General features: G+C 38.0%; 1 protein-coding gene across 2 annotated transcripts in view; it reads left to right on the forward strand.

The window, feature by feature from the left end:
• Positions 1 to 10072, forward strand: part of LOC136867146 (centriole and centriolar satellite protein ofd1) — a 96271-nt gene extending 86199 nt beyond the window's left edge. For both annotated transcript variants that reach the window (XM_067144257.2, XM_067144258.2), the window contains exon 6: positions 7042 to 10072. In XM_067144257.2, coding sequence (XP_067000358.2) covers positions 7042 to 9120 — 2079 coding nt within the window. In that variant the 3' untranslated portion in view covers positions 9121 to 10072. The remainder of the gene's footprint in view (positions 1 to 7041) is intronic.
• The last annotated feature ends 13934 nt before the right edge of the window (positions 10073 to 24006 follow it).

The following is a 24006-nucleotide window of genomic DNA, read 5'->3' on the forward strand; positions in this document are numbered from 1 at the left end:
CCATAAGGAATATTTCACAAGAAACATCGATCAGTATGACAGTTTATTTCACGAAAACCTACCGAAATAGTGTTAGTTTTAACACCGAAATCAACAGTTTTATTTCACCAAAAAATAAGGCCCTTAGATATGAGTAAAGGAGTGGAATCAGAGGTAAGGCTTTTTGTGGATGATGTTATTCTCTATAGAGTAATAAATGTTACAAGATTGTGAGCAACTGCAACGTGACCTCGAAAATGTTGTGAGATGGACAGCAGGCAATGGTATGTTGATAAACGGGGTTAAAAGTCAGGTTGTGAGTTTCACAAATAGGAAAAGTCCTCTCAGTTTTAATTACTGCGTTGTTGGGGTGAAAGTTCCTTTTGGGGATCATTGTAAGTATCTAGGTGTTAATATAAGGAAAGATCTTCATTGGGCTAATCACATAAATGGGATTGTAAATAAAGGGTACAGATCACTACACATGGTTATGAGGGTGTTTAGGGGTTGTAGTAAGGATGTAAAGGAGAGGGCATATAAGTCTCTGGTAAGACCCCAACTAGAGTATGGTTCCAGTGTATGGGACCCTCACCAGGATTACCTGATTCAAGAACTGGAAAAAATCCAAAGAAAAGCAGCTTGATTTGTTCTGAGTGATTTCCGACAAAAGAGTAGCGTTACAAAAATGTTGCAAAGTTTGGGCAGGGTAGAATTGAGAGAAAGAAGGAGAGCTGCTCGACTAAGTGGTATGTACATTAAAACAAGAATAATAGTTAACACCACCTTTCCAATACTTATCTTTCCTATATTTAGGAAATAAACATTACAACAGGCGTTGTATTTCCTAAAAATTTAGGAAATAAACATTACAACAGGCGTTGTATTTCCTAAATATAGGAAAGATAAGTATTGGAAAGGTGGTGTTAAGTATTATTCTTGTTTTAATGTTCATATCTGATGTCCAATACGGTCTACAATGAGATTTATTACGTGTAAGTGGTATGTTCCGAGCTGTCAGCGAAGAGATGGCGTGGAATGACATTAGTAGATGAATAAGTTTGAGTGGCGTTTATAAAAGTAGGAAAGATCACAATATGAAGATAAAGTTGGAATTCAAGAGGACAAACTGGGGCAAATATTCTTTTATAGGAAGGGGAGTTAGCGATTGGAATAACTTACTAAGGGAAATGTTCAATAAATTTCCAATTTCTTTGAAATCATATAGGAAAAGGCTAGGAAATCAACAGATAGGGAATCTGCCACCTGGGCGACTGCCCTAAATGCAGATCAGGATTTGATTGATTGATTGATTGATTGATTGATTGATTGATTGATTGATTGATTGATTGATTGATTGATTGATTGATTGATTGATTGATTGATTGATTGATTGATTGATTGAAGTCTACTACTTCCTCTGACTTTCCTGTCAGGGTCATAAGATTTACTATTCCCTTCTTAATGTTGGTTACAGTTCCCCAGTCCCCCAGTACCCTAAGAACTGCGCATCGCCTGCAGGGGACGCCCTAACCTTTTCCGAGGCTGATTTAGTAGTACCATATCATGTATAGGCTAGGCTGTACAGCTATAAAGAAAAGTGATGCAACTTACTTATTGTTAAATGACCCATTCATGGCAAAATGCTACTGTCATTACAAAGTGCAACTGTCAGCATATCAGAATAACATAAAATAATTGAATGAAATGGCAACCAGGAGATCTGGGGTTCGGATACTGGTATCAACAATTTCTTTTTAAACTGGACTCCATTTCTCTATTGTGTAACTGGACCATACTAACAGTCTGAATTTCTACTGTGAATGCTTACACTGGCCCCTTGAATGACTGTTATGGAGGTGTAATATATGCTAAATGCCATGCACAGTGGGGAATAGCCTTTTAATATTAAATGTGTTCATGCAAGTGCTAGTTAACTCTGAGGAAAAATACCCGCCTGTTAAGGTGAGAACCAGAGTTTGAGTCCTACTCTATGAATTACTTTTTTTTAACTTTTAGAGTGTTGCATTAACTTAATATGATAGTATTTGTGTTCATTGCAAAAGTCTGGCATTGTCCTTTTATTAGACATGAATTAATACTTTGTCCGGTATCCATCGGCTTGAACAGCTTGTCAAAGTTGATGTGTCTTTGACTCAACAAGTTTCCTCCAACAGCGCATCATGTAATCGCGGGGGAAGGTGAGGCCAGTGTTTCTTTATATGGCGTTTCCACCTTGCCCACACATATTCAATGGGATTCAAGCCTAGAGCCTAGGGACCTAGCTGAACAGTTCAATGGTGTCCTGCTCAGAAAACCAGCCCTGAACACGACCACTTGTGTGGACTGGGGAGTTGTCTTGCATGAACTATATTACTTCATCTGGATAGCGTTCTCTCACACTCGGAACCATAATATTGTGCAGAATGTCCAAATATTGGTCCAGTGTGAGACAGTCATCTATCCGATGAAGTACTCCAAACTCATCAGACGATATCCACCGTCAACCCAACACAGATATGTGGCCACTACGTGAACACGCGTCTATGTATCTTTTGTCGTATCCGGCTCCCCGTGGCTTTGAAACCTGAATTGGCCCGACCTCCGTCGACATGAAATAAGTCTTGTCGTAAAGGATTCCAATTATGATTTGATTCCATCTCGGCCAAGGCACACTGATTGACATCTGTTCATCAGAGAGAGACTCTTCAATGACAGCTTTTCTGCAGTGGAGTGCAGCTTCTCGTAATCATTTATGGACCCTGTATGGACATCCAGGAAATTTGGTCAGCTGCATGAGCTCCGCCGAGTTTGAGAAGGTGTAACCCCTGTCGAGTTTCAACTAATCTGTTGTCTTCTTCCGTAGTAGAAACCCGTTTTAAACCAGTGTCTGGTAGACATCCAGTGTCCTCTTATAGGCTACTCGTCACAGCGGTATCTATCTCGGAGCAGCCGTAGGTGAAATGCCGCACTGCATCGCTGCCTCCAAATGCTAAAATTGCTGTGTTGAACAAGAGCCCGTCCTTATCTCTTGACGCTTGTGTATCATGTTCCCGTTATGGCCTTGGCCCTTTCTTCCCAGTCCTTGCCTTTTGCTATTTCATAGTTGGCAAATTCTGTCTGAATTAGTGTGACAATTATCTGCAAGAAAGACCCACACCACACAACTTAATTTTTAGTGTCACTATTGTGTATGCTTACTTGGCAGTAAATATAACTGAATCCTTCCCGGTTCATGTATGTCACAACCCTCTGACAATCGGGACAAGTTATTCTGATATGGATGTAGTCAAAGTGACCTATATCAGGAAATTATCCCAAACATAATAAAATATATTGGTTGTGAAGAATTGTAGTCAAGTTGACAGTTACCGAACTGCCCCTTGTGTCAGTCTCACGAAACAAGTCCCTTATACCTTTCAGACCTGAAAGAAAACTGGAGGTGTGAATTTTTGTTTGTATGTCAAAAACTGACTAAAATGCTCTTAAATACATATATTTTTAATTTATTTTACAAATTAAAAATTAACATTTGAAAAAAGCACCCACATAATTCTGCGTGTCAGGACTTAATTCACTACTTACAAAGTCTGACTTGTTGGCTGAATGGTCAGCGTACTGGCCTTCGGTTCAGAGGGTCCCGAGTTTGACTTCTGGCCGGGTCGGGGATTTTAACCTTCATTGGTTAATTCCATTTGCCCAGGGGCTGAGTGTTTGTACTGTCCCCAACATCCCTGCAAGTCACACACCACACCACAATAACACGCAATTACCTACACGTGGCAGATGCCACCCACCCTCATCAGAGGGTCTGCCTTTCAAGGGCTGCACTCGGCTAGAAATAGCCACACGAAATTAAAAATAACTATTTACCAAAAAAAAAAAATCAACTCAGTACATGTGAATATACATATGTACATTATGAAATGTTCTCTTTTACAGTGTGGAATAATTTAAAACAATTAAAATCTTTCTTCAAATACAAGTATACATTGCATTTTTTTACACTGAGGACGAGTTTTGCTTTTACAGTCCTTTTGGCTGCAACACCTTGCCATCAGACCTGAAATAAAACCGGTGGTGTGAATTTTTCTTTGTATGTCAAAAACTTGCTAAAATGCTCTTAAATACTTATGATTACAGTTTATTTTACAAAATAGGAACTATTGTCTGAAAAACAGCACCCACACAATTGTGCGTGTCAGGACTTAATTCTCTACTTACGAAAAATAATAAAATTTAAAACATCAGCTCAGTGCATGTGAATATACACATGTACATGATCAAATGTTCTAGTTTACAGAGTGGAACAACTTAAAACAATTAAAATCTTATACATTACATTTTTTCAAGTAGAGTACGAGTTCTGCTTTCACAGTCCTGTTGGTGGCAGCACCCAGCACTCCCGCATGCATTGCCTGTAGGGAAACCTAGCCCGCATAATTGTGCATATCAGCATTCAAAACCTCATGGTATTACGTACAATGTTGTAAAGTTCACAATTTACGTTTGCTGAACAATTTACACACTTCATTGATTACATTCTGATATTCAGTAAAGCTTCTACATTAATATGAATGCGATAAATAAATACTTACTTCAGGCATTACTGCTTTCCGCCATCTTGCCGATGAACTGTATTTTTAAACTCTTTTCCTGCCCCCTGGTGGTCAAACGCTAAATACAACTGAAGTACATGGTACTTGTCCCGCACAAGCACTGCAGTCTGATGTAGCGCCAGGAATACGTCAAATAAGCTCAGACATAGATAAAATACAAACCCGCGCAATTATGCGTACATGGTCTGAAAGGGATATATCTCTTGAAAAGCAAAATCATATTTTAAACTGCCTCATACATTTCTAAAGAATTGCTGCGATTTTGCAACAGACGACCCCCAGAGCCGTCACACTAACCTTTCTTCCCAGAATCATCTCAACATGACAATACAAATTATACGTTTAATGGTGTATAACCTCTGATCGTGATTTAATTCTAAAATTTGAGGTTATACAGTGTTTTCGGCAATGTTTAAACTTGATTTTAGACAGCGTCTAAGTGATAAATATCATTTTTGCAATGCTGTAGCCATACGTAGACATTGTTTAACCATAAACACCATTTTTGCAATCAGCCCCGTATGTTTTTGAATCATAGTTCAAAGATATAGAGAAACATTTTCTTTTAACTGTTTGGTTCTTCAGTCTGCAAAACTAATTTTGAATAAATAAATAAATATATAAACTACCTGAAAAAACATACGGTAACATAAAATAACAGAATTATACCTGAAAAAAAGAAGAACTTAATTTTATTAATTTTAACTCTCCCTTTCCCATTTTCCCTGGTTTTTTTTAACTGTGACAGTAATATTATCTGCTTTAAACAACTTTTTCAAAACTATTAGGCCAAAGTTTCCTGCAGGCTTCTGCAACGCAATAAATCATTTTGGCAACAGGAAATCGTCCATGCTGATCATGGGCATTATAGTATATAAGTGAAGTTAGTACACTAATAGATTGTACTACAGTGTGCATGTGTCGTTCACCAACAAAAGATAGGATTCATTTAGACTGCATTTTGTGCTCAAGTCTCGTTTGACCCATGTTGTTTATTGAGAAGGAAGTATCGTAAATAAATCGCCCTTTGGCTTGTCTTCACAAATTCTTTTGCTGCTTTGTGAATTTCTGTATCATCATACACACAGGATCGTGAAACAAATTTAGTAATCTTCCTATTTTTACTTCTGTGTTTTTCCTTGAATCTATCAATCCATGAATAAGTTGTGCAGAAATCACCTTTTATAGGTGGAAGTCCTTGCAAAATTTCCAGAAGTATGTAAATAAATGCATTGATAAGGTGGAGGCTTCAGTATCAATCTTATGTTGTAGCTACAATCAATACGGAAATGAAACTTATAGATTATGATGAGTCTTCATTACTAACATTTCTTTTTGCTTTTATGCCCTGCTGAAAGTGAGAATATAGCTTCTCATTCACATATGTTCTTCTTCCAATTTGATTTCCGAATTACTTCTTCCACATGCAAAGTAGACATTCCATGCGAAAGTGCCTTCAAACTGCCACTTCCTGCCACCTTCATTAATCCAGAACATAGCTTTTTCCTTATAAGCATTACTGATCGTCGGTCCTCTAGGTTTCTTTTCTGGACTGGGCTATAGCTTACACTCAAATGACTTATGGTACATGAAGACAAACTTGTTGCATCACTAGATTTTGGAAATTCATGTTGGAGTCTCAAATTCGGTCCTTCATCATCAGTTATGGTCAGAAAACTAGTTTTGCAATCAAAATCGCTGCAGCCGTCACCATCTTTACTGTTCTCATTTATATCAAGAGGCATATCTGTAACACGATGAATGCCTGTCAATTAAATCAATCACAAACTGACCCATTTTCTCTTCTTTTGAATTTATCTCTCCCACAGAAGAAAAACCTTTGTTGCAGAATTATCTCAATGTGAACTGTAATGTGTGAATAGGATTTAAGACCTCTCCCTGTAAGGAACACATGGCGGCTACTTTTTTATTTTAAACAACACTCAAAATAGCTATGCTACTTCCTGTTAAACTGATATAACAGAATCAGCTTTCCGGCTTACCTGTCGCCACTACTCTACACGTGCTCGGACATGAGCAGGGAGGCTGGCAGCTGGCCAGCAACTAAGGTCGTCGTATCCAACCAGTTGCAGTCACATAATTCATGTGTGAAGTTTGGCTCTAGATTTGTCAGTCTTCCAGTTCAAAGTGGCAGCTTATTTTTTGCATGTGGTTCTCTTACACCATACGGAATCAACCGTCAAAATGAGAGATGAAAAGTTTCAATATTTCCATTGTAAGCTTCATTTTTGTAACCTTTGAACAGTTACAAACTCTGTTAATCTTATTCTAGTATTAAACTGAAGCAGATGGTTTATATGTAAGAAGTGAGGTGTTTTTTTTTTTTTTTTCATAATGGATTTGTTGATCAAATTAATTTAATCAATAATTTTAAAATTATTTCGTCCAACAAAAATATCCTGTACAAGTAGTTATATTTTTACAGGAAATTGATCAGCGTGCTATGTATGAGGATGTCATCCGCCATCTCCATCAGGAGAACTCTGATCTCCGAGAACGAATTGAGCAGCAGTCTGTACGTATTCAGGAGCTCACTGTTCATGCTGCTCAGCTTGCCAATCAGTTGGAAAATGTTCAGGCTGGAATGGACTGTGCTGCATTTCAGCTTCACCACCTGCCTCCTCCTGCATTCCATGCTTCTCAGTCAGCATCCACATCTGCTGCTCCTGTGGTTATATCAAGACAACAAGACCAGTTTCCTCCTCCTCCACCTATGCTACCTAAATTTGGTGAGCATGCTTCAACCTCCTTCAACTCGAAGCAGTTAGGAGCTGGTGAAGAACTCGGTCTCTCCTCGGAGACCCATCCATCAATGGTCAACCAGCCAAGACCTTCTCCTCCTCAACGAGAATCACGAAGGAAACCACCTCGTCGCCTTATGGTGCATAACTCAACGAGTTCAGATGAATCCAGCCCTACTGATGAAATTCTAAGAGAAGCTCGTCGTAGGCTAAGAAAACTTGAGGAAGAAAGTGAAGATGTAGATCGTCGCTACCACGAATTCAGGTTGCGTCATTCAGATAGTCTTGCTGCTGCAACAGCATCACTTTTATTCCATCCTGTTCTATCTTCCCCAATCCCGTCACATCAAACTACAGTTTTTAATCAACAACCTCTGTCGACTCCAACAAGAGGTACGCCATCTTTATTTACATATCGACCAGACTTAAACAGAGGTAGAACTTTGTATCCAGTATGTACTCGGTATGACAGTGCAGCAGTGGTTAATCGTACTGAAATACAAGCTGCACGAATAGCAGCATTCCCTTCATTTTCCTTCTCCCAAACTAGAGAACCTACAGTTCGCTATTCATTGAATTCTCACGTACCTTACATTGGAACTGAAAGTTTTGCTAGTCAGACTCTGTTACAATCACGTCTTTCTGAAATTTCAAATGTGAATCGTTTTTCTAGAGCATCTTCTGATATTTTTGTTCCTCCTCTGTCTTCTCATCAGCCCTTAAGAGAGACCTTGTTTCCAAGTAGTGTTACTACAAATGGGCAGCAAGTACATCATTCAACTAATAATACTTTCTCTAAAAGTTCAGCAACTGATAAAATCAGGGCTCAATGTACCGATTCTAGTAGTAGACTGGGTACACAACAGCAACAGCTCTCATGTTCAAGTTCACAGCTGTTATCTTCTGCTGGTATTCTTACTGTGCCCTCTGTACAGTCAGCACAGCTTACAAATGTTTATGATACTCCACGAGTGTCATCTGTTATTAAGGATACTCAACAAACTGCTCCATCTCAAATTAGTGTCCTTCAGAATGAGAGTCAGTTACCTGCAACAGATCAAGGACAGCCTTTACGTGGTATAGAAACTACTAATGTTGAAATACCTCTTAACCAAGAGAATAGAGTTTCATCTTACGGACTTACTCTCAACACTGTAGACTCTGCATTTACTTTGTCTCAGACTTTTATTCCTGAAATTCCAAGGGTTGTCACAAATGCACCATTGAATGAATCTCTAGTGTCATTGGAAAGAAATAGTGAAAAATATTACAGTGCCCTTGAAGTGGTAGAGGAAACTGACTCCCCAGATCCACATTTTGAAAATAAAATTCCTGAACAAGAATGTGATTCATCCAGAGTAGATGAAGGCTCATCAAGGAAAGAAAATAAAATAAGTCCAGCAGACAACAGTGATGCTACAGTGAAAGAAATGGTAAAAGAATTAGTGTGTCATGGAAAAGAGCCGCCTGGAGAAGGGGACACTATCTGTAACAGTCCAGTGAAGAATAACAAGAGAAGGATAAAAAGCCCTATTGTGGATACAAACACTGAAGCTTTGTTAAATACTTTTATACCTGTTAGGGATAGTGATCAAGTGTTAGTATCATCCTTTACTCCTTCAGAAAAATTTAGTGATGGTAATCTGGGTTTAGCAGTAGCTTCAGCTCCTCTACAGAAGGTTTCTTTTTCTAGTTCTGATACAAGCAGTGATCTACCTATTTCTGTTGGAAAAGAAAGCACTAAAGGAGATGACTCCTGGTAAACATCAAAGGTATTTGTTTCAAAGTTTTATTTTCTCAACTGTTAAACTGTTCTCTTACAATTAATGGTCTGTTATATTTTAATATTAAAAAATAACTGTTACTGAACTATTTTTGACTGATACTATTTTGCAGTATCTTTAAAAATTCTCACAAATATTACAGAACTGTTCATTTTTACACATTATTTTTCAATGCATTTTCAAGATGGCAAAGTGTTGATTTAAAGATCATATTGTACTAATTCGTTTGCAATTGAAAAATGATGAATTGAAATCTGTATGTTAGTTAAGAAGTGTTATCTTCATTCCAAAACTTAAGTTTTGAGATTGGTGTAAAATGTTAGTAGGTACTAAATTCTATGGAGCTTGATATGAACTTGAAAGTCATGAAGGCAGTTAAATATCTGCCCAATTCTTTTTTGCTTTCCTCCACTTTTCCTGTGTAGAACCATTGTAATTTTTATGTCACACTGATACTATGCCCCATACTATTAAAGTTTTTTTTTTTTTTTAAGTTCTCTACCATTACTCCCAGACTTGATGCTTTTCTGGTTTCTCTGAATATGCTGCTACTAGCCTTTAGATTAACTCTTAGAACATGTAAGTGTTGGAAAGATGAAAAAAATGTTCATGTGTCTCTGAAAGTAATTTTTCTTCAGTCTTTTAAATGTTTAATATTGAATGAAATATTATAGGCTGGCCTAGCAGATATGGTATATATCATAAGTAAGTACAAATCCTTCATACATTCATATATTTATGCTTAAGTTAAGAGTATAAAAAGTGTTCTATATGTGCCATTTGATTCTGTTTATAAAAAATGATACTCTGTAATGTGCACTCTGTAATCATGATTATTTTCAATTCAGTGGCACATTTTAATAATTATTCACCATGAACTCCTCAGATTTCCCTATTAATAACAAGATTTTTGTACAAGTTGTGAGGCACACGCTTCTCCACTAATAATATTAAATTTGTTCCTGTGTTTTTTCTTGAGTTTACTTAGTATTTTCTAACAAGTACCAATATATCTTTAGTATGGTTAGTTGTAAAGTTTAGTTTTTATAGGATGAAAACAACACTAATCCTAGTTAGGATGGGCTTATCCTCAATGGATGGATGGATGGATGGATAGATAGATAGATAGATAGGTGGATAGATGATTTATTTTACCTGGCAAAGTTAGGGACAGTTTTTCCTGTCTTACATTTAAACAGTTCTGTAAATAGGCAAGTAATGAAATCTGAACCTAAATCTTACCCTATTATACTAAACTAATAGGCCTATACATAAAATATCTAATATACTACATATTACACAAAATAAAGGAAATATTGCTTCCTGAACACAATAATGAAATAAAACCTATTTAGAAATTAGCAGCCCCTAAATAAGCTTCTAAGCTCTATAAAAATGAGGTAAGTTAGAATAAAGGAATTGTAGGATAACAAAAGAGAAATGTGCCAAGCTAGAGAAAGCAGGATAATCATAGCCTTAACAAGGCACAAGTTCACCACTTGATATAGGTACTCACAATTTTGAGATTCCCCAAGCTCAGATAGCTTTTTCCAATGTGAACTACAATAGGATTAACTATACACTGTATCGTCCCATTGAAGACTTTAAATATCATATATGAACTTCTACAACATGAAAATTAATTCAAAGAAGACCAGAATTATGGTTTGCAATCGCCAACATAATACGATCAACATTAGAATGAATGGTATATCCCAGAAATAGGTAAATATGTTTAACCATTAAGGATGCAAAATCACTTCAAAAAAGTTCAGATGGTATAAAGAACAGAATTGCAGAAGTTAGTGGTGCTGTTTATGTCAAGGACTCTAAATGTAAACTCACTCTGTCTGGATTGTTACTTCTTGTGGTTAGAAAACATAAACTATTGGTACACGCAGTAGGAAACCTCTGGAGGCATTTGAGATACTGTGCTGGAGCAGGTTGGAAAGTGATCTCTACTAGCAATTAATTGGCCATTTCTACAGGCACAGTTGTTTCGTAGTTAACAGTATGGGAGGAATGATATAGAACAGGGGAGAAAGACTACAATACACGAGACGGATCAGAGAAGACATAGGAACAGGCTATATCAGAGGTGCTCAACTGGGCGCCCGTTGAGGCTAGCCCAATGCGGCCGGGCTGGCGTGACGTAAATGTGGGCAGCTTACGTAGTATGCATACATCACAGTGAAGCGACAGAGCGAAAACACTTTTTAGGAAAGCGAGGGAGCATTGATGTTTGATTGTGATTATGAAGCTCTCCTCCACTACTCAGCAAAGTGTTGATTAGGCTAGGTACATTGTTTAAAATAAAACTATAATTGCAAAAAAGAAAAAAAAAAATCTGACCTTTTCAAGATATTCCGATTTCATTTATACTGCACTTGATATAAACAGTCAGTTTTATTTTCTTATATTTATTCATTCAGAGAAAACTGACACATATCTATTGTGTTACAGTTTACAAAAGTACAGGGTTTAAGCGTACAAGCTACGATTAACAATTCCTTGGATGGGAATGACAGTAATTTTAAGAAAAGCAAAATTCCTATTATTTATTAAGGAAAAAGTAAAATAATTACATAATGCAACAGTGTTTTGCACAGTGTTGTATTGGTGTGTGACTTTCTCTGATCACTGAATTTCTGAAAATACTATTTAAAATTTAACAGGCATCCAGTGATAATAACTAGCCTCGAAACGGCGAGAGCGAGTTTCATTATGAGTGAGAACATACATATTTAGTATCCAAGATTAAAGTACAACAACGATGTAAATGTATCTCCCAAATAGATATACAGTATGCCTTCAAATAAATAACCTCGTTGACTTTATTCCCCGCAAGCATGACTGGATTGTTGGTGAGTTTATCAGATAATTTAAACCCAAACAACCACAAGCCACGGCTTATCCACCTTAACTCCATATTATATTAGAACTGTTTCTAAACCACCTCTTAAGATGTAATAGTGAAAATTGTAATTAATTACATACATTATAAAAATATTTGGGAAGTGTGATCACAGAAGATGGAAAGATAACCGAGGAAATTGGGAAAAGAATACAACAAGCAAACAGCTTCTACCAGAGTGTAAGGGGTATTTTGTGGAATCAACATATCCCAAAGAAATGTAAGAAAGTATTTTATTCAACCTATTATGAACCCATACTAACCTATGCAGCTGGATCATGGACTACAACTAAATGAGAGAAGAGTAGAATACAGCCAGCAGAGATTAAATTCCTAAGAGGTATCGAGGGCAAGACCAGAAAGGTTAGAATTTAAAATGAAGAGAGAAGGAAAAGGACAGGAATCTTGAAACTTCAAGACAGGATAGAAACAACAAAGCTAAAGTGGTATGGGTATATGATGAGATTGGGAGAAAAGAGTGTGCCAAAAAAAGCTTTTTCAGAGAAGTTATCAGGAAAGAGACCACGAGGAAGACCTCAAAAGTGGTGGACAGATTCAGTGTGGGAGTTCATAGAGAAGAGGGCAGGGGGAAAAAACAGAAGATGTACTTAAAAAGGAGAAGAGTGGTGGAGAGACAGGCAGCGATGGAGGTCGTGATTCACAACCCGATCCGGGAAGCTATAAACGGGGAATGAAGGTGGTGATGACAAAAATATTTGAGGTTAACTCTCTAGTTGTATCTGGTCAAAATACATAAACTGCAGTGAATATAAATAACGTTTTTCTTTCAACGTAAATTGAAAATGACATGGATTTCTGCCCTCTTTCTTTCATTATTTGCTGTCTCCCTTTCAAACTCTGATATCGCAGCAGAGATCGAGAGCGACTGGGATAACTTCAGCCAACCTTCACGGCCTGTGACATAACACGTCACTGTGCCTGAATAGCATACACTGCGCTCATCGTCTGCCTGCCCACCCACTTACAGTGCTGGGCGCCTGCAGGACGGAATGCTCAGCGTTAGCACCTCTGGGCTATATGAGGAAATGAAGAGACTAACAGAGAGGAGTGGAGGTGAAGAAATGCTCCCAACCAATCTTCTGATTGATATAAGAAGAAGAATGTTCCATAAGGTGAAGGAGTTGAAAAATGTTAAGACTTCTTAACCCTGGAATAAAATTGCCATGGGGACTGGGAAAGAGAGCACATTCATCAAATAAGAAACAGAAATGATTAAAAAGAGGAGCCTCGCTCTATACAAGTCCCTGAAAGGTATAAACCTGGCAGCTAAGTCACATCATAAGGAATAGGTACTCTTCATTCAGTGTGCACACCCTGTTTGAGCAGTCCAAGTCTGAGAGTTAGATGTTTGGTGAAACTGCTTTCAGTACAGTGAATGTTATGTCCTCTTAATCTCTAAAAGTTTCTAATTTTTATATTAGGAACACCAAAACAGGGTTTCCCATTTGTCTTCTACATCCCTTCAGGTCACTTCTACCTAAAGACTCTGGGTCATTGTTACATAGTTGAAAAGATTTTTCTGTTATGTGTCTTTCCAATATAAATTGAAACTTTAAAGTACCTGATGAATCATGCATATGTGATATAGAAATAATTACTGTAACATGTAAATACATAAGAGGATTACTACAGTTTTCAGATCTGTATGCAGTGGGATGTAATTATTATTAACTAAAAGCTGGCAAATACCAATTCACCATACATTTATTCATTTAAGTTCATGTAGAACTTGGTTAATTTGAACTTGTGAATAATTCAAACTTTACAAACTTTTTGACATTCCTACACAACACAATGTTTAAAATTTTTGTTTGATTCAGAGTAAAAGTACCATGTTAGAACTATCATAATTTTTTTTTTTTTTTAATTCTTAAAGATGATAGAACACTACCTGGGTGGAAGAGAAAAGTAGTGTAGAATCATGCTGATGCTGGAAAGGGATCTGCAGTTGCTGGAAGTTTAGAAAAGGCTCAAGCTCTTGGCTGCCTGACTGTATGTTCCTTGAATAGTCTTTTAGGTTATGAACTAACAAGTGTTGGTTACTGGTAAAATCTGTTTATTTAGGCCTAAACCCAGAACACCAAGTGGAGTTGATTGACAGCTGTCAGTAGATGAAATAAGACATTCCACTAGGTACTGAAGGCTTGAAAGTTGCAATACAGGGACACTTAGTAAAATATCCATCATTAATTGCAGATGGATTAAGTGACTATGGATAGGCTTTGCTACAGACCTATAATTAATGCTTTTCTGTACAGTAAATTGCTTGCAATATAACATGTTGTATTAGGATGTATGTGCTTTTGTTTATCAGTACAGCATTGATGCCAACTGGGTTCACTTATATACTGTCTTACTGAAAATATAGGGATCATTTTGAATTTGAGATTGAGTAAGTACAGTACATTGAGTGATGTTGTTTAATTCAAATTCAAGATTAATTTTATTTGATTTTCTGGATGTTCAGGTTCAAATTAACCAAGTTCCACACAGTCAGATCACATACTTTTTATTTGTATTAGTGTGTTAATTATTGGAATTAAAAGTCGTTAGTTATGACTGATAATGTATCTGCCATGTTGCTTTCATAAACTGTATATACCTTTTTGAATCTGATGAATTTAAATGACTTATTTTGATATTACTGCAGAAATAATTATTTGATTCCTTTCTAGGGGCATCACCATTGTATAGTTTTGTATTTGCTTGACTTCTGTGGATTCAGAAAGATAGTTTGTTCCAAATAACCTATGCTTAGACCATTCTGTTTATGGAATTAAAATCTGGAATATATATTGTTGGAAGGAAATATACACATGTAAATAATTTGTATTGCATAATTAGTGCCTTTACTGTTAAAAAAAAAACATAAAAATCTAGTGTCAGGACGAAATACATGTATATATGCAAGAGAAGTATGAAAACTATTCTAATATTAAAGTAATTTTCTATGAGTAATAAAGCTGCTGGAACTGCTATTACTGCACAGTGTGGGCCATGTTGCTTTAATAACACTGTCCTGCGATGGTTTCATTGCCGCCATCCTGTATTGCTTTTTAGGATGACTTCTGCATCCTGAATCAGGATCCGATGTTAATTTCTCCCCATCACATCACATTTTCTTAAAAATCGTATATTACGTTTATTTCATCACATGCACTAATGCACTTTTTACGTTGTTAGGAAGAGTGTTACTTTAATTTAGATTTCCATATTCTTTTATTAATTTATTATTTTATTAATCTGAAGTCCTCCAGCCATCTCGTAGTCCTGTATTATCACGCTCAGATTGTAGAGCCGGCAACCCTGTACAACATAGCTGGCAACGCGCGGTTTTGGCATCATTCTCTCATTGTGCTTCGTCCGCGACAGTCTGAGTTATGTTTCACTTGCTAGTGAAAAGAGATTTTTGTCTTCATAAGCGCTCTATATGTGAGTGACATATAATATTTTTATTGAACTTACATCTATCAACATGCCACGACGTGGCTGCAAGAACAATCCAGATACATTCTGGTATGTATGTGGAAGTTTCGTGCTGATGAGACAGCAGCGCAATATAACCGAGTTTGTGAGAAAGGCCGACTATGCCTACTTTGGCTTGAAATTTGGAGACCAAGACAAGCTGTGGGCACCACATAAGGCTTGTAGAACCTGTATAGAGCAGTTACAGCAATGGGTGAATGGTAAGCGAGCTGCATTGCTATTCGGTATTCCAATTGTGTGGCGAGAACCCCCAGACCACAGTACTCATTGCTACTTCTGTTCTGTGAATGTGAAGGGATTTAACAGCAGCAACAAAGGTAACATTGTGTATCCAAGCAATATTCGATCTGCAATTTTACCAGTTTCTCATGGCCCTGATGCACCAGTACCACAGCGTCCAGAATATTTACAGGATTGTCCCTCTTCTGAATCAAATGCAGAAATGGCGGGGACTAACTCTGACTGCAATTTCTCCCCTGAATGTTTTGAAAGAGAACCGAGACTGTTCGAGCAAAGTGCATTAAATGACTTTGTTAGAGATCTTGGCCTTACAAAGGAATCTGCCAAGTTACTTGGGTCTAGACTTCATGAAAGGAACATGTTGGCACCAGGGACGACGTACTATTGGTACAGACATCACGAACAAGAATTTACACCCTTCTTTTCTGAAGAGGGAGCCTTGGTTTACTGCAACAACATTCCGAAGGTTATCTTAAAACTAGGAGCAGCACGGTATGACCCTATTGGCTGACTTTTCATTGACGCCTCCAAGCACAGTTTGAAGTGCATCCTTCTTCACACTGAAAACAAACTTGCATCCATTCCCATTGCTCATTCAGTTATTATGCGAGAAACATATGGAAATCTCAATGCTGTTGTGTACCAGGAACACAAGTGGCAAGTATGTGGTGATTTCAAAGTGATAGATATTCTTTTAGGTTTACAAGGAGGTTACAGTTACACAAAGCACCCCTGCTTTCTGTGTGAGTGGGACAGTCGAGCGAGGTTACATCACTGGACTCGAAAAGATGGATTGTAAGGTCGAAAAACATAAAACAAGAAACTTGTTCACAAGAGCAAAGTACTGTTACCTCCGCTTTATATCAAATTAGAGCTTATGAATCAATTCGTTAAGGCCCTAAACAGTACCTGTTTCATAGATTCCAAAATCAAGGAGGGTATTTTCACAGGTCCAGATATCAGAAAACTTCTTTCTGATGCTGATTTTGAAGATGTTATGTGCACTGTAGAGCGATTCGCATGGACAGCATTCCGGAATGTGGTCAAAAACTTCCTTGGAAACGCAAAGGATTCAGACTACATACAAATGGTGGATAGATTGCTTGTTTCTTTCCAAAATTTAGGTTGCAAAATGAGCTTGAAAGTGCACATGTTACATTCACATGTGGACTATTTCTCTGAGAACCTAGGAATGCTGAGTGAAGAGCGAGGAGAAAGATTCCATAAGGATCTACAGGAAATGGAACACACATATCAAGGAAAATAGAACAAAAACATGCTGGCAGATTACTGCTGGTTACTAAAGAGAGAAGGTCCAACTACTCCTCACACACGAAAAGCAAGGCAAAGACGTTTCTTATACTAAGGTAGGACATTATAAAATTGATACCGTAGACTTACCATTCTCAGTACTTAATGCGTGGTTAATTTTGTTTTTCTACAGTTCTGTTAACACAATACACTACACATCTTTTATGTTCATAAGTATACCAGTGTAAGATAGGAGTGTTCAGATGGGTAAAAATAATAAGAAAGAAGCATTCTTTACATGTGATAATAGTAATCTTGCATGTGCACATGCTGCATATTTATCAAATTTTGATTTTGAATTAGCACAAAAACCTGATGTGATAGGGGAAAAATTACTTCAGTTCCGGAATCAGCATGCCCGAAATATAAAAGATCACTATGTAAACTTCATGCAATGATCGGAAAGTTTGAATTTGCAGGTCAGTGTAATTAAGGATCTCCTCCTGACTGGAAAGGGTGATGGTTCAATTCCTGGTTGCAACAAGAGTTAATGAAGGGTGCATATGAATAGCTGACACTTTTAAATTTCAAATAATAACTTGATGTTACCCTGAATATTAATTTCATTTATCATACAATTAGCTTACTCTTTTAATAAGATGTTCAATATGGCCTCCGGTGTAGTGCAAATGTACCCATCGTTATGTACTCTGGATAGCTATTGGCAGGCCTGTTTGGTATCCTTACACCCCTGGGCAAAGAAAACTTTTAGTGCATGAAGATAAATCTAATTTTGACTCTGAAGAACTTCCCATTCGTTAAAATCATACATTCGAATCCGATGATAAGACTGTTGGAACGCACATAATTGTAATATTGGAAGGCAAATACTATCCAGGAATCTAACAAAAGTATACAGGCGAGGTGCAGTTGTTGGTGCAATGGACAGCACTGTGAAGTGGCCAGATATCAAAGATGAAATCTAGTACGCAGATGACAAAGTGCGTTCTAAAATTAATCCAACCATATAAAGCAAAAAACTTGAAATCTATGACATTCTAGAACTCACAAGACACAGCGCAGACTAAAAGTTTGTAAACTGTTCTCTCTTGAATGATGTGAATATTTCATGTGTTTATATCTGAAGGTTTCAAAATATAAATTATGCTCTATTATCATGCTTGTGAAAGAAATTCCTCTTTTATATTTAGCTGAAATATTAAGTAACCACTTTGTGGGGCTAACATTGTGACATCTGCACCAAACGTGGAAATGCAGTGATACAAAGATGGTGTCAACAAAGTAACCCCACCTAACGGGGTAAACATTCTGACAAGTTCTTCTTGGAATATTCCATGATTAAATGCAAATATACATCTAAAAATTGTTGCAAAACATGAATAAAGGATGGACACATAAGATAATATAGAAAAACTTTTATACTTAATTATATTATTTTGATTATATTGAAGAAATCGTCAAAACTATCACAAAGTAATGCCAGTTTACGGTACTTTCATTTTAATTTCTTTCACCTGCCTAAAAATTAACCCAACTTACACAAAACTGAAATTGTAAACACAAATTATTACAGAAATTTACATCATAGATTTTGTCAGAAACCAGAACAGCAAGGCCTCGTTTAGATTACAGACTATTCTGTCTTTGGCAATTTAACATTAACTCAGAAGCAATTCGAACATATATTACACAACAATGAGCAACATTCAGTGACAAACTTAACACAATATGTTGGTCAGTATATTTAGTGAGTGGCTGTTAGTGCCGGGACTGTGTTGAGAACATGTTCAGCTTGCCTGGTGCAGGTATTTCCGTTTGACACCCATGGGTGACCTGCAAGTCTGCACGTGAGATGATGATCATGATGATAATAATGAGGTAGGGAGAGTGTGAAGCTGTGTCAGCACATAGCTTATACCTGTCGAATAACACCAAGGGTTGTGCTCAAAGCTTAACTTCCCCATTCAATGGACGAATCACTATCAACAGTGACATATGCCACCACTGTGGAGAGGTTTGTATTCGAATCCAGGCTTTTGGCATGCAATCTAATGATTACTTTACAATAGAAAAGTTTGTGTTACATCCTCCTGTTCAATACATGTATCCATCTTTTTATGGAGTGATTTTTAATCAAACATGCTTTGGCTCATTTTGAGCCATCTTCAGTGAAAAAATATATTAAAAGCTACGTGAATTGGTGTTGATAATAATAATTTTGTATGGCTATTTCTAGCTGAGTGCAGCTCTTGTAAGGCAGACCCTGTGATGAGGGTGAGCGGCATCTGCCATGTGTAGGTAACTGCGTATTATTGTGGTGGAGGAAGGTGTTATGTGTGGTGTGTGAGTTGCAGGGATGTTGGGGACAGCACAAACATCCAGCCCCTGCGCTACTGGAATTAATCAATGAAGGTTAAAAGCCCTGTCCCAGCCGGGAATCGAACCCAGGACCCTCTGAACCAAAGGCCAGTATGCTGACCATTCAGCCAACGAATCAGACATGAATTGGTGTTGAAAGAGTATATAAAATCCAAGTGAGATATGATGATAAATATAAAGCAAACAAGGTTGTGGCAAGTTTGGAAACCTCTCAGTCTAAAAATGTTTTATGGTTTGTTTTGTATGTTTAAACTGAAAGGTTTTGAACCTTGCTATAACCTTGTTTGCTTTAGATTTATCATCATGTCTCACTTGGATTTTATATACTCTTTCTCACTGGTTTTAATGATACTCTTTTAACACCAATTCATGTAGCTTTTGATATATTTTTTCACTGAATAAGCCAAAATATATTTGATTACAAATCACTCCATCAAAAGATGTATACATGAATTGAACGGGACGACGTAAAAAACGTTTCTATTGTAAAGTGAAAACAGTCGATACAGAGTGATACTAATATATCTTGTAATCTAGTGATTGGAAATTGTATACACCACGTCTCCTACCCTGCCGGCCAACATTCTGATGATGACATTTTTTTCCACCAATGGGACTTAAACTTTCTAACCAAGGTGTCAGACCATCGAGACTTGATGCCTTAACAATCATGGCCACCATGTGGGCTGGTCAGTATGGGTAATAGAAAGGAAATTATATTGACCCATATTAATGTTTATCTTTTTGTATCATCCCTTTTCGTATGTTTATCCAGCTTTCTTCTTAACCTACATTTCCCAACATCAAGACTGAAAATCTGCCAAGATGGCCCCTTAAGTGTTGAAGCCTGCTCTTCTGATGGAGCTGGGAAGCACAAACAAGCTCATTGGGCCTGAGAAGAACTGGGATTGTTGAGGAGAGAGCCAGTCTATTTGAAGACCGCATTGTATAAAGATGTGGAGATTCTTCTTGTTCTTTTGTGTTTTCTTTCTTTTTCCCTCTCTGACCTGTCATTGTATTTATCCTATTATGTATCTCTCTCAATATTCCCCTTTTCCTATAGGCTCCGTGCGCTGGTGGGAGAAATGCACCACTGCGCTGTGAGTGGTGAACATTGCAAGTTAATGCGTTTCACCGCGCACATATCCACTGTTGTCTCACCGCGTGCTGCCATTGCCAACTAAATAATAACAGTGGGATTTCAGAGTGTTTAATGCAACAACAATTGGCCACATTATTCGAAACTTGCAGAAAGTGGTCATGTAATAAATTTACAAGAAAAACAGTTCGCAGGAAATAGCAACAGAGCCGTAAGTGCAAATGTGATCAGAAAGAAACATTGGTTCCCTAGATATCCTACCATTTTACGATAGGGGCAACGTAGTAATTTATGTAGTGGTAATAACAAGATTAGTGTTAATATGCGGTGCGTGGTATTGTTGCAGTGTTGCACAACTCCCAATAATTTTACACTTCATTTATCGTTTTTTCTTCTATTGTTTTAGTTTAATATACCTAAGATATATTCGAAAGCATGTTAAAATCAACCAACTTTGGTTGTTCACTGTACTAATGCTTCGTAACGGACCAATAAACGCTGCCGGCTTCGAATCAAATTCAGGGGGTGTGTTTTCCTACGGCAACTCCCTAGGGGACAGCGTGGCGCAATGTACCTCAGCAGGGATGAGCCTAAGCCTGTACAGCAGAAGGTAGCATGCTTGCTGGTATCGGTCCCAGGAAGTTGCACGAGACTAGCAAGTCCCCCGTCGAGAAACAGTTCCAAATATCCCCGTTAGATAGTGCCACTCTGCGGAGATTACTTCATTCCTACTTTCTCTCCTCTCACAAAGTTAATTTCCATTTGTTAATTTACAATTTTTGCTTTACGTTGCACCGACGCAGATAGGTCTTACGGCGACGATGGGATAGGAGTTGGAAGGAAGCGACCGTGGCTTTAATTAAGGCACAGCCACAGCTTTTGCCTGGTGCGAATATGGTAAACTGCGGAAAACCATCTTCTGGGCTTCCGACAGTGGTGTTCGAACCCACTGTCCCCCAAATGCAAGCTCATAGCTGCGCGACCAACTTGCTGGGTAATTTCTTTTCCACGCCATACCAGGCCACCCACAATATTACCAACATCTTGCTTCAATGAAAAACAGGACAGCAAATGTTCATTTCAAGTGAGGCAAAAGTAACTGTACCAGGCTAAGTGACTCAGACGGTTGAGGCGCTGGCCTTCTGACCCCACCGTGGCAGGTTCGATCTTTGGCTCAGTCCGGTGGCATTTGAAAGTGTTCAAATACATCAGCCTCATGTCAGTATATTTACTGGCATGTAAAAGAACTCCTCCAGGACTAAAATCCAGCACCTCGGCGCCTCCGAAAACTGGAAAAAGTCGTTAATGGGACGTAAAGTCAAAAGCATTATTATTGAGTTATAGTGTATATTTAGCCTCTTGTTTTCTGGGTTGAAATTGCCAGTACCGAGCTCGATAGCTGCAGTCGCTTAAGTGCGGTCAGTATCCATTATTCGGAAGAAAGTAGGTTCGAACCCCACTGTCGGCACCCCTGAAGATGGTTTTCCATGGTTTTCTATTTTCACACCAGGCAAATGCTGGGGCTGTACCTTAATTAAGGCCACAGCCGCTTCCTTCCCATTCCTAGCCCTTTCCTGTCCCATCGTCGTCATAAGACCTATCTGTGTCGGTGCAACATAAAACAACTTGCAAAAAAAAATTGCCAGATATATTTCAGTTTTAGTAAATTAAAGTAAACTCGTATCCTCATCCCGAAGTAGTGCAGCCTTTACAGGCATACCCCCATTGGATGTGAGCTGCATGTACCATTTCAACCACATACCAGCCCTCCTGCCATTCTTAAATTTCTGGCAGTACCGGAAATCGAACCCAGGCCCCCGACGACGGCAGCTAATAGCACTAGCCGTTGCACTACGGAGACGGACTTAATTTTAGTAGGAATGTAGTTCATTACTTAACGATAATGGAGTGTGTTGTTATTTCTGTAAGCTATTAAAATGTGACACTAAAAATTTTTGTGCAACACCCAGCTTCAGATACCACCAGCCGCCACTGCTTCTGCCATCTGTAGAACCTCGCATACACACTCTCCTTGTTCATTAATGATTCCTGGAAAGTCTTTCTTGGAACCTGTTTCTGCCTTAAAGTACCTATACATACCCTTCCACTAAAATTTGTATGACTGCCAGTAATGCTTGCCATCATGTTATCCTTAGCTGACTTCTTTGCTAGATTCAATTTCCTAGCAAGTTCCTTCAATTTCTCCTTATTTCCAACCAACCTGCACCTCCTTCTTACTCTTTTTATTTCTCTGTTAAAATATAGTGGGTCTTTACCATTCATTATCACTTGAAATGTACTTATCTGCTTTCACACACCTCAACGATTGCTTTAAATCCATCCCACAGACTGTTTACATTTTTATTTACCGTTTTTCACAGATCATAATTACTTTTTTTTTTAATTCGTCATGCTGGTCTTATCAGCCATATGGTACTGCCTAATAGTCTTACTTTTATGACCTCCCTTTCTGTCAAATATATTTTTAACTAAGATAGCTTCGTGATCGTTAATACCATCTATTACTTTGGTTTCTCTATAGAGCTCATCTGGTTTTACCAGTACCACGTAGAGAATATTCTTCCCTCTAGTTGATTCCCTCACTTTCTGATTCAGCTGTCCTTCCCAGATTAACTTATTTGCCATTTGTTGGTCATGCTTCCTGTCATTTGTATTACCTTCCCAATTGGCATTTGTTAAATTGAGATCTCCTGCTACAGTCACATTCCTTTCCATGTCCTTTCCCACATATCTGATTATCTTGTCAAATAATTCTGAATCAGCGCATGCACCACCCTTTCTCAGTCTGTACACTCCAAAGACATCAAGTTGCCTGTTATCTTTAGAGATGATCTTTACACCTGAAAATCATGTTTGTCAACATTTTTGTAGCTTACAAATGATTCTTTCACCAGAATGAGTACTCCCCCTCCTACCATCCTTATCCTATCTCTACGAAATACACTCCAGCTCTGTGAGAAAATTTCTGCATCCATTATATCATTTTTCAGCCATGATTCAACTTCTGTCATAATATCTTGTAAGTATCTTCTTCTTTCTTCTTCTTTTCCTGCCGCTTTTCCCACACCTGTGGGGTCGCGGGTGCGAACTGCGTCGCACATGTGGATTTGGCCCTGTTTTACGGCCGGATGCCCTTCCTGACGCCAACCCTCTATGGAGGGATGTAAGCACTATTGCGTGTTTCTGTGGTGGTTGGTAGTGTAGTATGTTGTCTGAATATGATGAGGAGAGTGTTGGGACGGACATAGACACCCAGTCCCCGAGCCAGAAGAATTAATCAGAAGCGATTAAAATCCCCGACCCGGCCGGGAATCGAACCCGGGACCCTCTGAACCGAAGGCCAGTACGCTGACCATTCAGCCAACGAGTCGGACAATATCTTGTAAGTATATATCTATTAAATTACTTAATTCTATTCCTTTCTTTACAATAC

The sequence above is a fragment of the Anabrus simplex genome, chromosome 3 (assembly GCF_040414725.1).
Source record: "Anabrus simplex isolate iqAnaSimp1 chromosome 3, ASM4041472v1, whole genome shotgun sequence".
NCBI lineage: Eukaryota > Metazoa > Arthropoda > Insecta > Orthoptera > Tettigoniidae > Anabrus > Anabrus simplex.